Source organism: Oppia nitens, unplaced genomic scaffold, assembly GCF_028296485.1.
Source record: "Oppia nitens isolate AA-2021 unplaced genomic scaffold, nextdenovo-longstitch-racon4-pilon3 scaffold1_pilon_pilon_pilon, whole genome shotgun sequence".
Taxonomy (NCBI): Eukaryota; Metazoa; Arthropoda; class Arachnida; order Sarcoptiformes; family Oppiidae; genus Oppia; species Oppia nitens.
This window is the reverse complement of record NW_026533199.1, coordinates 12716038-12734617: the sequence shown is the minus strand read 5'-3', so window position 1 is coordinate 12734617 and position 18580 is coordinate 12716038. Positions and strand designations below refer to the sequence as shown.

Sequence of the window (18580 nt, the reverse complement as noted above, 5' to 3'; positions counted from 1 at the left end):
TCACAAATTTCAGGTTCACTAGTGTTTCAATTGATTTGATTTTATTGTTATTTTTTTAAATATACAATCAATAAAAGTGATTGACTTTATTAGTAGAGATTGAGAGTATACATGTGTGTGAATTAAATGTTGAATCAATCAATTGACACCTTATTATGTAAAAAAATGTTTTTTATTATTATTTATATAAAAAAAACTTATTGATTAAAACTATAGAAAATAAATTAATAAAATAAAAATATTTCAACTTATTATTAAATAATAGTCACAAATATTATTAGTATTATTATTATTATTAGAGATGATTAATAAAAATACTAATTATTAATTAAACTATTTATATTAAGTAAAATCATTTATATATATATATATATATTTTATAATATGTATTAATTTTTGTAAGTATAGTGAATTTCCTGTAAAACAATAAAAAGTCAAAAACAACAAAATAAATTTCAGGAAAACTATTTTAATACATATATATTTGTAGTTACATTAATATATATATATATAAAGAAAATAATATTATTGACGATAAAATATATAAACTTGTGTTGAATATCTGGTTTTATTTTTTTTTTGTAGACAAATATCATTGCAATTATAGATTCATCGTTAAAAACAAACTATTTTTTAATATATATATATTGAAAAAAATGCACACAAATAGCCAAAAAATAAATATTTTATGATTAATATTATTATTATTATTATTAGTGATTTTCTGAGAATTAAAATTATTATTAATAATATATTCAACTAAAATATAAAAAAAATAAAATCACAAAATTATTTCACTTGTTTTTTCACTTTATATATATATATTAATATATTTTTAGTAATACAGTAAATATGTGGATATCATTGATATTAACGACAAGTTTTTTTTTTACTTTTTTTATATTAAAATAAAAATTTCGTTAATAATATCAATGTTGAAGTTCCTGAAAGTTTTGTTGTTGTAAAATAACTTTAATATAATTTATTTTATTATATATTAGTTTTTTTTGAGTAAACGGATGATAGGACTGGATTAACGACTGGGAAAGAGTGAGTGATATATCAATATATATATATACAGTATATATAGATAGAGAGCACAGTTAGTATTTTCTCCTTTTCCTCCCTTTACTTCTACTTTATCATTGCAACTAAAAAAATATAAATTTTATATAACATATAACACACAACAACAACACTACTACTACTACTAGTACTGGTTGTGTCTGTCTGTGCTGTTTGGGTAGTAGTAGTAGTCGTCGTATTGTTGGGTAATATAGTATTTTTTTTGGTAGTTTTTACTGTACATATAGAAAAAAAACTAGATATTCATATATACATACATACATAGAGAGAGAGAGAGAGAGAGCATATATACATACATAGAGAGAGAGAGAGAGAGAGAGAGAGAGAGCATATATACATACATAGAGAGAGAGAGAGAGAGAGCATACATACATACATAGAGAGAGAGAGAGAGAGAGAGAGAGAGAGAGAGAGAGAGAGACAATAACGTCAACAACAAGTTTGTAATGTTGTTGTTATGTTTTTTTTTGTTGAAAAACTTGATGATGGGATGTAACATACATTATACATATATTACATGTATATAATAGAGTCTATATATATATATATATAATTCATGTAAAGTTTATATATATAATATGATAAATACTGTATACATATAGATATTATGTACTGAATATTAAAATGTTTTTTTTAAAATAAATTTTGGGTGAAAAGGAAGTTCAAGTTTATTGAGAAAATTATTTATTTATTTTTTTTATTTATTTATCTAATATTTTTTTAGTGTGTGTTTAGTTTAAACTTTTTAAAAAAACACTTGAACTATGTATTTATCTAAATAAGACAATTTTTAAAAGAAAAAAAAATTTAAAATAGATATTTACACATTAAATAAATTTGTTTTTTATAAAATAAATATTTTTGTGTGTATTTTATTAAATATTACAAAAATTAAATTAATATCAATAATAGTAATACTAATAATTTTATAGTCAAAAAATAGATTACATGTATAATATTAATGAATGTATTTATATATATTTTTTATAAAATATTGTAATTTTTTTTATTAAAATTTTGTTTGTCATTTACCTTAATATTTTTATGCAATATAATGAAAACATTATACTGTATTATAGTTTATTTACCTTACTATAAATAATTTTAGTTAAAATTGTTAAAAAAATATATTTATTTATATATAATATATACTACATTTTTTTATATTTGACTTAAATATATAAACTGTAAATAGTAGACTATTATTATTATAGTTTATTTATATAAAGTATAATAATATTAATATATGAACTATAAGTATTTAATTATATATATTTATATTTATATTTTGATATAATTTAAAGGCAACAACAACAAAAATGTTTTAAACAAAAAAGTTTATTAATCAAGTTGAGTTTATTATTTTGAATATAATTTAAATAAAAAAATAATACTTAAAATTTTTAAAATTAATATTTTACAAAAAAATAATAATAATATTAAGTTTCATATATATATGATTAATAAATTTAAATTAACTAAAAACAAAAATTATTTTTCAACAAAATGAATATTTAATATTTATTTTTAATAATAATAATAAACTTTTATTTGAAACTTAGATTTTTAATAAAACTTTTTAATAATTTTTAAAAAATAAGTTATATTTAACATAGAAAACTTTATGTTAATTATATAATACTATAATTATTATTATTACAGTATTAGTATTGTTAATATAAATATATATTATATAATAATTATTATTTTTTAAAAAAAAGTATTACATATAAAAATTGAAATTTAATGACATCTTTATTTGGAAATTTATTTTATTTTCATTTAATATTAAATAAAAATAAAATCTAATATACAGTATAATAATTAAAGGGTTTGATTGTGTGAAAATATATAGTACTGTATATATGTTTTTATCCCACTGTTGTTGTTGTTGTTGCTGACACATACCTGTGCTGCGCCCTTACCTAAAAAAATACAGTACACTCACTCACACACACAAACACGCATAGACATTGATATAATTAATGCACAGTTATTTAAAAATTTAAATACCTTTCCTTTTAATAAATCAATTTAAATACTTTAAATAAACTTGAATTTCAAGAGAGAGAGAGAGAGAGAGAGAAAGAGAGAGAAAGAGAGAGAGAAAGAGAGAGAGAGAGAGAGAGAGAGAGAGAGAGAGAGAGAGATTATAACTAAATATGTGAAATGAATACACACTGTTAGCTAATACAGCTAACTGTGCTAACAATTATATGTTGTCTCATACACACACACACACACACACACAACAGTGTATAATCTCTTATAAAAACTATATAAACTAAACTTATAGTATAGTTATTATTATTATCTAACTGTCCTCTAAATATTAAAAACACACTATTATTTTTTTTTGTTTGTTGGTTGTATCATATTTTATATAAATATATATTTAAATACAGTATATAATAAGCACAGGTGTGTGTGTGTATGTGTTTGACTGACTGACTGAGTGAGTGAGTGAGAGGACCAGTAGTTTAATCATAATAATGATAATATTAATAATAATAATAATAATGATGGAGTATTATTAACATGCAAACAATACTAATATTATTATGACTATTGTAATTGTGATTATAGGAGATGCAACACATATACAGGTATATATACACACAAAACATGTATAGTTAATGTGTTGACCCGTTTCCCGGCATCACTGGCCTCATAGTATACACACAGTAGTTATATAATAGACTTTTTGATGTTATCATTGTTGTTGGATGTTGAGGAACACCCTAACTATTATGTAGTATTTTTTTAATAGTATTATTATTAGTAATTATTATAAATATATTTTTTTGTTGGTTATAATTTCTGAAAACCCCATTAAAAACATTTGTAAAAAAAAGAAAAATTACATGTAATTTGCGTTTAATGTTTGGTTTTTGTATATCATCACTAATTATAGTAATAATTATTATCATATTTTATTAGATTGAGAGAGAGAGAGAAAAAAACAGAAAATGTAATTTAATATACATTTTTTTTTTAGAAAAAAAGATTATGTTATTATTATTTTTTTATATTTCAATTTTTTTTTAAACAAAATTTTGTTTAGTAAGCAAATTAAGCAAAAAAATAATAAATCAGATGTATATTTATATATATATATACTAAATAATAAATTAATTTTTATATACAATATATATATATATATAATTATAACTATCATTGGCATTAAAAACATAGTTGAGAAAACTAATTATAATATTTATAACTAATTAATATTAAAAAATTTTAATTCAATATTATTTAATTTTTTTTTACATATTTATAGAGGTTGGACTGTAAATTTTTAATTAAATAAAATAATGTTGATAATTTGATTAAATTTTAATCTAGGATAGTCTTCTTAAGTGCTATCTATTGATGATTTTTAAATTAATTAATTAATAACACTAAATAAATATAATAGTTTATTTTATTTTGATTTAATTAAATAATTTATATATTTTTTTCAAATAACCAATTGTTTATAATTTTGTGTAATCAACAAATATATTTTATATAAATCATATATAATTAAAATTTATTTTTAAAAAAAAAACTGATAATTATTTATTTAGATATATTATAAATAATAAAATTTGGTAATAATTTTTTTTTATTAAATATTTTTCCGTTTAATAAACAATAATAATTAGTATTATAAAACACAAAATATTAATTAATAAAAACAAAACAAAAATTAACTTTTTATTTAATTAATAAATTATTATTATTTTTAATATCAATATCTTGACTATCGTTCCCCTGCCGGGGGGGGTTTGCGGGGGGGGGAGAGTTGTATTGTGTGTGCATACTATTCGTCCAAATTAGATATGATAAGCGGTTTGCCTTTCGGGTTCTCAAACCGATCGGGTGTATTGACAATCGATATGAAATATATGCCGAAAAACAAAATGGCAAACAATAGGATCAGGGTTAACAGTCCCATCCACAGGGGTAGTGTCATCCAGGTTTCACAATGGTAACCGTCGGTAAATATATATCCCTTTCGGGGACCAACCGTTTCCGGTCCCGTAAACGGTTGCAATTGAAATCGGCTAAACTTGAGAATCAGTCCGGTTTTATCTAAATAATAAATTATCGGTAATTAATTAATAAAAAAAAACAATAGATATTAGGTATGACTATGTAGTGGTGATGGTAGTAGTAGTCATTATCGTAACCAACCTGTCGGTCCAGTCCTACCCCAGACAACCAATTGGCCGCAACTGTAGCTGAATATGGTTTCGGCGGCTACCGACCGAAAGTCCATTGTGTAGACAATGTTTTTATAGGTTAGGTTACCGCTGCTGACAAACCAGTAGTCACTAAACAAACAAATTGGTAGTTAATGTTAAGCACCGGTAGCTTTTAACCTAATGTCCAATAATACTTACGACCGACCCGGATGCAAATGCGGTGACTCAATCTGCAGCCGCAATGATACCGATTTATCGGGTTGTTTCGGGTCCTCATATTTCAATGCCAACAGTCCGGATCGTTCCTGTTTGCGGGCTTTCGGGTCGATTAGCCAACACTGGGACCCGGGTTTCGCTTCGGTATCCAATTTGGCCGGTTCGCTAAACTCTTGGTCAGCTTTCGCGGATGAAAATTGGCCAATAATTACTTCAAGATTATTTGAATAGAAGTATAGACACTCTTTTTTCGGATCTTTATCGTCGACAACGGTCAGCAAATATTTGCGTTGTTTATCATCGCCGGCGGCGCCGATAGTATCGCGTCGTATACGACGGGACTTACTGTCGTCCACCACTTCATTGGTCTCGATATCCATATCCCTGTCCTCCAAATCGATTGAACGAAACTGATTTGTACGGCCAGTAATCAAATAGACAGTATTTTTTGCCGATACATTAGCCTGGATTCGGGCCACTAGTTCACCGATTAGTTGGTCATTGTTTACCAGATGATCGTCGGGTAAATCGATCCATACTTTATCGCCCGTACGGACGGTAAGCGGTTCGTCGTTAATCTGGGTGTCGATTGGGTCTTCAATGTAGCGAAAGTTACGGCGTTTTAGGGCATCGGTAGGTTTGATGACATCCACGAGTAATGTCTGTATAAATTAATTAATAGATTATTAACCGATTTAATTACCGTATGTTATCATATAATGTATCATATTTAATAATAATAATAATAAAACATTTAGCTAGCTAATAGTTTAAAATCTATTATAGATGGGGGGGGGAAGTGTGGGAAAGGGAGGGGGTGTGTGAGGTTAGTCTTACAACTAACTAACTAATATAATATATTAACAGATTTAATAACCGATTTAATTACCGTATGTTAATCACATAATAAAGTATCACACATCTAACAATAATTTTTTTTAAAAAAATTAGCTAGCTAATTGTTTAAAATCTATTATAGCGGGGAGAAAAGTGTGGGGGGGAGGAGGAGGATGGAGGGAGGGAAAGGGTTAGTATTACATACCGGCTCTATAGATGAATCGGTAAACAGCGATCTCACGGTCGGCATCCGATGCTCCGGGTCTTCCTCAGTGGTAAACTGTTCCAGATTTATACGATTTTGGACAAACGCAACAACAGTTTCGGCACCCCGTAGATAGTCTTCACCCAGTATTGAGCCATCAATTTGTTGGACAGTCGACCGATGATGAGTAGGAGGTAAGGTATCTAAGCCGCCGCCGCTGCTGTCCCGGTGCCGCCATAACAGTACGGGTACACCAATTTCCGAACAGTTGGCCAAATACGGTACTACTAGTACTAGTAGTAGTAGTAGTATTGAACGCATTATTATTATTAATTAATTAATTAATTGATATAATGCTTATCAATAATTGTATGATTTAATAATGTTTGGGTCAAACGGTCAATCAATTTATTATTATAGTATTAATTAATTAATTAATTTTTTTTATCTAAAAAAAAATATGGACACATAAACTGTAAATGTTATCTAAAAAAAAAATTGTATTAATATGTGTATAATAAATAAACGCCTATCAAAAATAATAATACAGTTTATATTGTAATGTATTATTATTATTATTATTATTATTATTGTACAGTAGTTTAGTTAAAAATATTATTTTTCATAAAAAAAACTTTATTTTTAATAATATGAATATCTGATTAAATGTGTAAATATTATCAAAAATATTTTATTATTGTTTTATTTAAATTTTAATTAATTTTTCTGTTTATTTGATTAATTTCTAATTTATATAATATAAAAATAAATATTAAATTAGTTTTTATTAACTAGGTTTTACTGTAATACTTTAACATATTACAAAATGTAGTTGCTGTCCACACTAATTGCTATGGAAACCTAAAAATATCTAAATACTATAGACTAAACATAAACTACGCTATTTTAGTGTACAGTTTTTTTTAAAAAATGTTTAAATTAGTTATAATAATCATTGATTTTAGTTAAATAATTTTTAATATAATGTAATATTAATATATAAATTATTAATGTATTTATTATTTTTTAAATTAAATAAATATTAAACTTAAAAATACATAAAAAAAAATTTTATTATATGACTATTTTGAACTATATTAATATTGAAACTAACTTAATTAATTAAAATAAAATATTTTTCTATCAAAACTACATTTTATTAAAAAAAAAAATTATTATTAATAATATTAAAAACCATAATCTTATCAAATATATAATATTTAAAAAATTTTAGTACAACTAAATGTTTTAAATTTTTTTTCTCAATACAATATCATATCTAATAATAATAGTATAAATTTTTTTCTGATATATTTATTATTATGAGTACACTATTATGTATTAGTGTTGCAAAACAAGATTTTGGATATAATTTAAAAAAAAAATAATATAATTTCAATTATGAATTAATATTATTAAATTTTTTCTAATAATAATTATAATAATTTTCTAAAATATAATAAATATTAGTCAATAATAATTAATAATAGTTAACAGTAGTTAATACTTATTATAATATAATAATTAATAATAATTAGTAACAATAATAATTAATAATAATTAGTAACAATAACTATTAATTAATTTTAAATTAAAATTTTATTTATATATTACTTTTATTATAATTATTTTTTTTGAAATATTAAAACAAAAATTAAATAAATTTTATATATTTATGACGGGACGGGACTAAACGGGTTATTTCGGATAAAAATTTGTAACACTATATTGTACTGTACTTGACTGATAACAACTAACCAACAAATAAAAAAATAAATCACACATAAATCTAAAACAAATAGGAAAAAAATAATTATAATGTTTATCATTGAATATACAATTTATTTATTACAAAAAAATTACATTTTTTCATTTATTTAATAACTATGATTAATTGATAACATTATAATAGTATTGAAAAAAATTATTGCATATATATATTTTTTTACACTTATATTGCACTTAATTATTTAAATATAATATAATATACAGTGTGTTTATAAGTTTGTTAATTGACATTGCTATTCAATATTAATTACTTTTATATACAGTATATATAATATTATAATATTAAATAAAATGATTAATATTTAAGTACAAAATTATTAGGTTCATAAATTTACGGGTATAATTAAGTATTAAATAAAAATAATTAATTTAATTTATAAATAAACAATTAACAATTAAAATTTTATTACCATTGCAAACATTTTTTTTGTTTAAAATGTTTATTATTAGTAACTTATAGTTTTATATTATGTTTTATTTACAACAAATAAAAATGCTTTATTATTTAATATATATATTTATACTATAAGGTGTAATAAAATTTTCTTAATACTATAAGATAATACATTAAACTATTAATTGATATATACATTGATAATAAAAATTTGAAATATACAGTATATACTCTCTATAATAAATTTTATGTGAAATTTTGTGATAAATAAAATATTTATAACTATTAATACTGTATATTATATAATATTACTTACATACAGTATATATATATATATATGTGTGTGTGATAAACCTAATAGTAGTGTATATGTAGACATGTAATAGTAATACTGTATATACTGTTGAAAATGTATAGCTAAACAAACATTTAAAAAAAATTGGGTATAAAATTAATGTTCAAACACATGCACTGTCTCTCAAATCAATTGACTGCCCATATAGTAGAGTCGCGCCATTTATTTTTATATTTTTTGTTTGTTTGGTTGAGTAATTGCTACTGTATATAAAAAATTATTGTGTGCCGGTATAACATTTATTTTAATTAATTGTTTGGTAAGTATATTTAATTTATTATTAATTTTTTTTGTATATAGAAGTTATTTTATTTTATTGTAATTAAAATTATAATTTATATATTTTTAAAAAAAATTAAATAAGTCATTTTATAAATGATTTTTATTGTATTTAATTTAAATATTTTTTTTGTTTAGTGAATGACATTTTTTAAATATATAGTTAGTTTTTATATATAAAAAATAAATTGTTTTAATAGTTATTATTAATTAATTAATAGTATTTTTTTAATTACATAGTTAGTACACATCATCAAAAAAAATATAAAATTAATTAAAAATTAATAATAATAATATATTATATTATATGCGGGCAACAATTAAGTCATATATTATAGTTTAAATGTTTATATTTACTTAAAAATTATAAAAACAAAATTTTAATGAATTTTAATATTAAATATATAAAATTAAGTTCAATGTTTTATTTTTTTAAAAATCTAGTATTTTAATTTAAAATTACTAGTCTATTAATAATTAAAATTTTTGTGATATTTGATATTATAATTAGAGATATAAAATTTAATTTTTTAAATAAGTTTAAAATATATAAATCACGCCATAGAGATAATATTAATAACTAGTTATGCATTTTATTATTATTATATCATTGTACCTCTTTGTTAGTTGATTATTTCAAAAATAACCTTGAACAATTAGTAATTATATATATATATATTTTAAAAATTTAATCAAATAAAAAGTGATATAAAACATACATATTTGTAGAATAACAAAATACTATTAAATTTTTAGTAAACCGTATGATATTATGAAATTTAAAAAAAATATATATAAAATTGATTAAATGTTTTTAAAATTCAAAATATATATATATATAAATTTATATATAATATATTAATTCATAGTTTTATATTATTCAACAATATATTATCAAAATAGCATTACTATAATATTATATAATATTTATAGATAAATAATATAATATTTTTATTACTATTAGTATAATACTGTATGAAAAAACTGATAAAGGTGCAATAATTTTTGAAAATGTAATAATAATAATAATATCTATAATTATTTGAAAAATAATTAAACTGTAATTACAGATAAATAATTTTATTTATAATTTAGAGTAATAATTATAATTTATTTTTTATAACTTAATTATAGTTTATAATTTTATAACTAATAATTTAAGTTAAAATCAATAATTTAGATTCACAGTGAAATAAAATATTTTTAAAAATATATATATATATTAAAAATAATTTTACACTTTTTATTTAGTTAATTTTTATTAAATTATTTTTTTTACAAAAAAATTAAATTTAATAAAACACTTATTTATTTTTTCTAATTTAAAATATAGACTAAATATTCACAAAAAAAAAACTAAATAAAAAATGGTTGACCCAAAACAAGTACCAAACATATTGTTGAACAACGGTCTGTCCATTCCAGTGGTCGGTTTGGGCACCTGGCAGTCCCCACCTGACGGTTCACTATATAAGGCCGTTCGGGAGGCTATCAAAGCCGGCTATCGACACATTGACTGCGCGTATGCCTATCTGAATGAGGAGGAAGTGGGCAATGCTATCAACGATGCCATCAAAGAGGGAGAGGTATGTCTTATTAATTAATTAATTAATTAACAAAAAATAAATAAAAATAAATAAAAATAATTTATAATTAATTAAAATATTATAGAAATAAATAGTTAATTTTTTTTAATTTGTTTATTTTTTTTAATAAGCTCTAAAACTTTTTATTTATAATCAATTAATTGATTTTAAATACTTTAATTAATTATTTGTTCTCTATTATAGAAATAATTATTTTAATAGATTATTAGTATTTTTTAAAATAAATAAATAAATATTATAGTTAATAATAAAAATATTTTCGTTTCAAATCTATTGTTAAAAATAATATTTTTAATGATAATTATTTTAGTTAAAAAAAAGTAGATTTTATTACAGTTTATTAATTTAATTTTTTTTTTAAACATTATTTTAACTGAAAAATTATTAGTAAAAGTCATACCTTAATCTATCTATTATTAATTTAGGTAAAAATTATGTCTAAAAAACATATATATAAATTTTAATACAGTTTATTAAATTCAAAAATATTTAATTTAATTTATTTTTATTACTTTAATTTATTTTACCTAGGTTAAACGTGAGGACCTGTATGTTGTGTCGAAATTGTGGCTAACATTTTTCAAACGAGACAGAGTACAGGTGTGCATCAAACGTATATTGAAGAAACTCAATACCCCGTACCTGGATCTGTGTCTTATGCATTGGCCAATGAGTTTTGCACAGGTAGACGACGATGTTGTACCTACCGGTACCGATGGTATAGTTATTGACGGTGGTGTCGACTATCTGGAGGCGTGGCAAGGGTTGGAAGATGCTGTCCGGGCCGGTCTGGTCAAGTCGATTGGCATATCTAACTATAATAGCAAACAAATTGATCGACTGTTAGGTTCGGCTACTATTAAACCGGTTACTAATCAGGTATTTAATTATATTTTTTATTTTATTTCTTAAAAAAAACTTATAGAGCGATTCACATATTACGTTCGCACTTTTTAAGAAATCTAGACCCTCTCCCTCCCTTATGTTTGCATGTAGTTATTAAAAAAATACATTCCCATATTCCTAACCGTTAACCCCCCACCCCCTCGACCACCACAAGAAATAAAATATTATCTAAATTAGAACGTTCTTAAAGTTTTTACCCCTCCCTCCCCTATGTTCGCATGTAGTCATTAAAAAAATACATTCCCATATTCCTAACCGTTAACCCCCCACCCCCTCGACCACCACAAGAAATAAAATATTATCTAAATTATAACGTTCTTAAAGTTTCTACCCCTCCTTCCTCTTGTTCGCAAAAGTTTGCATTGGCCAAACCCCCCCCTCCTCTCAAGTGCGAACGTAATATGTGAAACAGCCCTTATACTTGTAAAATATTAATATTGAAATTAATTATTATTAATTTTTTTTGTTGATATAAGGTTGAAGTGCACCCGTATTTGGCACAAACCAAATTGAAAGCATTTTGCGAGGAACGGGGTATAACATTGACTGCCTATTCACCACTGGGTAATCCCGGTTCGCAAGCAAATGCCGAAACTGCTATCAAAGATAAACTATTGACGGATCCCGTGGTTACCCGATTGGCCCAAAAGTATAAGAAAAATGCCGGACAAATACTATTGAAATTTGAGGTGAAAAAATTTATTAATTTAATTAATTTAATTATTAATTATAATTATTAATTATAATTATTAATTATAATTATTAATTATAATTATTAATTATAATTATTAATTATAATTATTATTTATTAATTTAATTATTATTATTTTAAATAATTTTTTTAAATATATATATTTGTTTTCAAAATTTTAGGCCCAAAGAGGTGTAATAGTTATACCAAAGTCCGTAAGCGTTGACCGAATCCGTAGTAATATTCAGATATTTGACTTTCAATTGACCGCCGATGAGATCCGTGAGTTGGAGTCATTGGACAGAAACTACAGGAGCTGTGTATTCAATATCAATGGTATACCGACTCTACCTAACTATCCGTTCAACGATACCATTGAATTTTAAAACCATAAAATAATTCAATGATAACTGATTAAAATTAAAAATTTAATTTTTTTCCAAAAAAAATTTGATTTTATATATAAAATATAATTGAAAAGTTTAATAAAAGAAAAGTTCAAATTTTTAAAAATATTTTAAACGTTGAGTTAAATTATTTTTCTAAAATGAAGATTAAAATAGTAAATCATTTATTTACAATATATGAATAGTTTTACTAATTTTTTTTAAATTTTTTTTAAAAGTTTAAGACAATTAACTTTAACTATCAATTTAATTAAAAAAAATAATTAAATATATTTTTTTTATATTAAACTGTAAATAAAAATAACAATTAAAATATATTTTGTTATTAAAATAACATGTATTATTATAGGCGTAAGTATGGTGGTACTTTTTTTTATTTTTTAAATTAAATATAATTTTATAAGATTGTAAAGTATAAACAATTAAACAATATTTCACAAAAATTTAGCAATAATTTAATATAATAAATAAAAATTTTAGATGCAACATATGTAAATATTTATTTTACAATATATGATTAGTTTTACTAAAAAAAAAAATCATATTTATTAAAAAGTTTAAGACAATTAACATTAACTATCAATTTAACTAAAAAAAATTAAATATATTTTTTTTATGTTAAACTGTAAATTTAAAAATCATAAAATTATATGTTATTACTAAAATATTTATTCAAATACATTAGGCTAGACAGAATATTTATATTTATTTTTATTGTTAAATAAATTTATAAATTATAAATCATATAATATTTTTTTTATAATATAACATTGTATATTTAGTTAAATACTAATTAAAGTTAGATTTTTTTTTGAAAAATAATAAAAATTAAGTTAAATTATTTAATTTTTCAAAAATTAAGACTAAAATAGTAAATATTTACTTACAATATATGATTAGTTTTACTTCACAATTTTTCTAATTTTTTAAAAGTTTAAAACAATTAACATTAACTATCAATTTAACTAAATAACTAAATATTATAATAAACTGTAAATTTTAAAAAATCATAAAAATTATATGTTATTATTCAAATATTTATTCAAATATATTAGGCTAGACTTAATATTTATATTTATTGGAAATTATTTTTATTGTTGAATAAATTTATAAATTATAAATCATATAATATTTTTTTTTATAATATAACATTGTATATTTAGTTAAATACTAGTTAAAGTTAATAATTAATTAAATTTTTAAGTAATATACAAATTAGAAACTATTTTTAATTTAATAAAAATTATGTTTTTTTAAAAAACAAAACCTATTATTTGTATAAATATATAAAGTTTAATTGTAAGATTTAAAAAAAAATGTTTGATAAATATATTTTTAATTTTTATTTTATTAATAATTATTTAGGTAATAAATACTTAGATAGAAAAATATATTATGATTTTTTTGTTGTTATTTTTTTAATTATACAAAAAAACATAATATAACATTTATATACAAAATATTATTTATATATCAATAAAATTTGATTAAATTATTTTATAATTAAAAAAATAGAATTTATTTTAAAAAACAGTAAATTTTTAAATAATTTTTTTTATTATATTATTAATATATTTATAAATTAACTTCAAGAAGAAGAACACACGATCGATAATTTTAATTTAAATAACTAATAAATTTAAAAAAAAATTTAAATAATAATTTTAATTTTAAAATAACAAAAATATTATTAACAAATTAAATTAAAAACAACATACTATTAGAGGGTTTTTGAATTGGCTTACAATTGGCTAAACTATTAAATCTTATAAATAGTTATAAATTTTTATTGAACAAAAAAAATATCAATTAAAAAATTACGTAATAATTGACCGGTTTGTGTCATTGGACCGAAACTACAGGAACTGTGTATTCAATCTAAATGGTATACCGACTCTACCCTAACTATCCGTTTAAACAATACCATTGAATTTTAATAGATTGAAAAAAATAATAATAATAAATGACTGATAAATGATTGAAAATAAAAATTTATTTTTAAAAATTTGATTTTATATAAAATATAATTGAAAAGTTTAATAAAAGAAAAGTTCAAAGTTTTAAAAGTTGAGTTAAATTATTTTATTTTATAAAGTGATGATTAAAATAGTAAAAATTTACTAGAAAATTAATATTAGCTATCAATTTAAATTAAAAAATAAAATAATTAAATATATATTTTTTTATATTAAACTGTAAAATTAAATAATCTTTAAAAAAATATTTTGTTATAAAAATATATTTTTAATATATTAGGTTATTAGAAGACTTAGAAGTTTAAGTATTCTAAAATTATCAATTATTTTTAAAATTTAATAAAAATTGTTTTTTAAATAAAATCTATTATCTGAATAAGTAAATAAAGTTTAGTTGTAAATTTAAAAAAAATGTTTGATCAAATTTTTAAGATAACTGTAAACTAAATTTTATTATAAAATTTTTGTTTTATAATTAATTTTTAATAAATATATAATTAGATAGAAAATCAATTTTATCAATGATTTTTCTTATTTTTTTTAATGATAATGTTTAATCATACACTTGTATGGAAAATATATTGGATTAATAATTTAAAAAACAATAACGAAAATTAAAAACTGAAAACAACATACTATTAGTAGATTTATTGCAATTAGCTGTTAATTATTAAAACTTTAATATAAATGTTTTTATTAGCTAATTCAAATAGTTTTAATAATTTTAAAAAAATAACTAAGATTTATACGATATTTAAATATAAAACAAAACAAAAAACATTTTTTACCGACAAATCACTGACAATTGCCAAACCAGTGCTAAATTATAATATAAAAGAAATTAATTTAAAATTATTTAATTAAAAACGAATTCATAATACAAATATACTAAAAATTAGATAATTAGTTATTATTATCTAATTATATATATTATTATTATTATTAATAAATAAAAATATCAATTTATAATTTATATTACAGTTAATGATTATAAATACATAAAGTATTGTTTTGTAGTTATTTAATAATTTAGATAATGATTGAAATTAAAAAAAAATAATTATTGTGATTTGTTTAATTATTATTTAATTATATTTTATATTAAATTAAATTATAATTAAATTAATAATTTAAATTAATTGTGAGATTTTTTTCTCTCTCTATAATTCAATAATATTATTTAAGAAAATTATTACTAGTAATTTGTTAGTAAATTTAAATGTAATAATTTTATTTATATATAATAATAATTTTAATTTTTTTACTTTTTATTAATAAACTAAATTAATTAAAACTTTATTTATATAAAATACTTTTGTAACCAAAATATTAATTATTAAATATATGATAATTTATTAATATAAATAAAAAACTGTAAATAAATAACAATCTATTAATATAGTTATACTAGTAATACATTTATTACATTTGTTAGATCATTTAACTTAACTTTTAACTAATAATATTTTATTATTATTTAAAAACAAAATTCTACCAAAAAAAAAATAAAATTAAAAATCATTAAAATATCTTATATAAGAAAATTATATATTTTATATGATTAACAAATGGGAGAGTATGAAAAAAAACAAATTTTGTTTTTTTTGGTGAAAATCGCTATATATATAAAACACTAAATTTGTTTGGAGTTACAGACTATAAATTAATTAAATCTAATTATTAAATAAATTATATATTAAAATCAATTCTTTATAACTAAATATCTTTAAAATAATTTAATTTAAATAATTATAAATACGTTTTATTTATAAAATAATTTTAAATGGTCAGTTTAATTATTAATGGTCAAAAAATGACCATTGGTCACTGTGTATAAATATTTATGAAAATTTATTTACAATTGTTTAAACTAAATTATTTTAAAGATATTTTGTAATAAAGAATTGATTTTAATATATAATTTATTAAATAATTAGATTTAATTAACTTATAGACTGTAACTCCAAACAAATGTAGTGTTTTATATATATAGCGATTTTCACAAAAAAAAAAAACAAAATTTGTTTTTTTTCATACTTTCCCTTAACAAATATGCTTAAAATAAAATAAAATTATTAAAAGGGATAGTGCGTAGTCTAGTTTTATATTGAATTTAATTTTATCACTTATAAAGATAATATATTTATAAAAAACTTACAGTTTTCAACAATTATTAGATTTTAGATAACATTTCAAAATAATTCAAATAATATAATATTTTGATAACTATTGAAAATATTTAAATATATTTTCCTATAAAAAATAAGTTTACATGTAATCAAGTCAATCATATCAAATTTTTAAAAATAATTATTAAAATATTTTTATTTAAAAAAATATACATAAAAATAATTAATGCATTTAAAATATCATAACATTATGTTATAGTTTGCAGATTGTTTAACAAATTTTAAAATTCAACTGGATTAAAAATGTTAAATTAATAAATGTTTTAACTCAACAAAATGAATATATAATTATAAGTTTGATTAATTATAATAAATACTTTTTAAGTAATTTTAATTTTAAAAATTAAAATAAAGTATTTTATAGTTTAAAAATTAAATTTATTATTAAAAAACTGTAAATTTTTAAATAATATTTGTTGATTATATTATTAAAATATTTATAAATTTACTTAAATGATTAGAACACACGTCGGATAATTTTTATAAAAAGTAATAAATTTTAAAATTTTAAATAATAATTTAAACTTTAAATAAAAAAATTAACATATAAAACTAAAATCAACATACTTTTAGATGTATTACAATTGGCTAATCTATTAAATCTATTAATCTTATAATAGTTATAATGTGTAATTATAATATATATACAGTATATATTTTTAAATTTTATTTATAATTATTTTATTATTTTAGTTTTTATAAATTTATTAAAAATTTTTTTTATTTTGATTTTATATAACTGTAAATTAATAAATATTTTTCTTTTATTATTTATTATTAAATTGATTTATATGAAATAAAAATTGGACCAAGTTAAAAGTTTAAATATATAAAATGATTAAAAATAACAAATTTTTTTAAAGTTTATTAACAATCTTATAATTATATACACTATAAATTAAATATTTAAAAGTTTCAAATACTTCCAACATTAACTATTATATAAATAGATTACTACATTAATTGAATATATAAATATTTTTTTTAGAACTGTAAAATTTAAAAAACATTTAAAATATGTTTTGCTACTAAAATAACATATATTATAATAGTTTATTATATGAAGGATTATTATATTTTTTTATTATTTAAATTTAATATTTACTTTTTTAAAACCATATATACAGTCAATACTAGCTAAAAAAATATATTATATTTATATATTTAGTTTTTTTTAGCTTTTTATATATTAGATTTCATTAATCAATAATTAACAATAAGATAGCAAAAACTGTTATTAAATTTTTAAAAATTATTTACAATACATGTACAAATATATTTATAATAATATTAGTAGTCAATCACATGTATTCTTTATTTATTTTAATATATAAATTATTGAATATTTTATTTAAAAAATTAATAGTTTTATAAATATTATAATAGTTTATAATTATTTAAATTTTATTTCGAATTAATAAACAAAGATAGCAATAAATATTTTTTAATTT

The 18580-nt window shown here is 19.6% G+C and overlaps 2 protein-coding genes across 2 annotated transcripts; one reads left to right on the top strand and one right to left on the bottom strand.

Annotated features, from left to right (window-relative positions):
• Positions 1 to 4851: 4851 nt before the first annotated feature.
• LOC128952041 (uncharacterized) lies at positions 4852 to 7047 on the bottom strand. The gene is made up of 4 exons (XM_054297365.1): positions 6538 to 7047; positions 5478 to 6157; positions 5269 to 5408; positions 4852 to 5166 (listed from the first exon to the last, which is right to left on the bottom strand). Exons 1-4 carry the CDS (start codon positions 6856 to 6858, stop codon positions 4895 to 4897), a joined length of 1413 nt encoding a protein of 470 aa, XP_054153340.1. The 5' UTR covers positions 6859 to 7047; the 3' UTR covers positions 4852 to 4894.
• Positions 7048 to 9084: 2037 nt separating this feature from the next.
• Positions 9085 to 13073, top strand: LOC128953019 (1,5-anhydro-D-fructose reductase-like). Its single transcript, XM_054298510.1, has 5 exons — positions 9085 to 9333; positions 10687 to 10939; positions 11492 to 11839; positions 12343 to 12555; positions 12740 to 13073. Exons 2-5 carry the CDS (start codon positions 10721 to 10723, stop codon positions 12941 to 12943), a joined length of 984 nt encoding a protein of 327 aa, XP_054154485.1. The 5' UTR covers positions 9085 to 9333; positions 10687 to 10720; the 3' UTR covers positions 12944 to 13073.
• The last annotated feature ends 5507 nt before the right edge of the window (positions 13074 to 18580 follow it).

Excerpts from the sequence above, each read along its gene's own strand:
- LOC128952041 (XM_054297365.1), bottom strand. The coding sequence starts at position 6,858 with ATGCGTTCAATACTACTACTACTACTAGTACTAGTAGTACCGTATTTG. Across the intron at positions 6,158-6,537 it reads CCGATTCATCTATAGAGCCG|ACATTACTCGTGGATGTCAT; the intron begins GTATGTAATACT and ends TAATTTATACAG. Across the intron at positions 5,167-5,268 it reads GGGTAGGACTGGACCGACAG|ATAAAACCGGACTGATTCTC; the intron begins GTTGGTTACGAT and ends TTTATTATTTAG.
- LOC128953019 (XM_054298510.1), top strand. The coding sequence starts at position 10,721 with ATGGTTGACCCAAAACAAGTACCAAACATATTGTTGAACAACGGTCTG. Across the intron at positions 10,940-11,491 it reads ATGCCATCAAAGAGGGAGAG|GTTAAACGTGAGGACCTGTA; the intron begins GTATGTCTTATT and ends TATTTTACCTAG. Across the intron at positions 12,556-12,739 it reads AAATACTATTGAAATTTGAG|GCCCAAAGAGGTGTAATAGT; the intron begins GTGAAAAAATTT and ends TCAAAATTTTAG.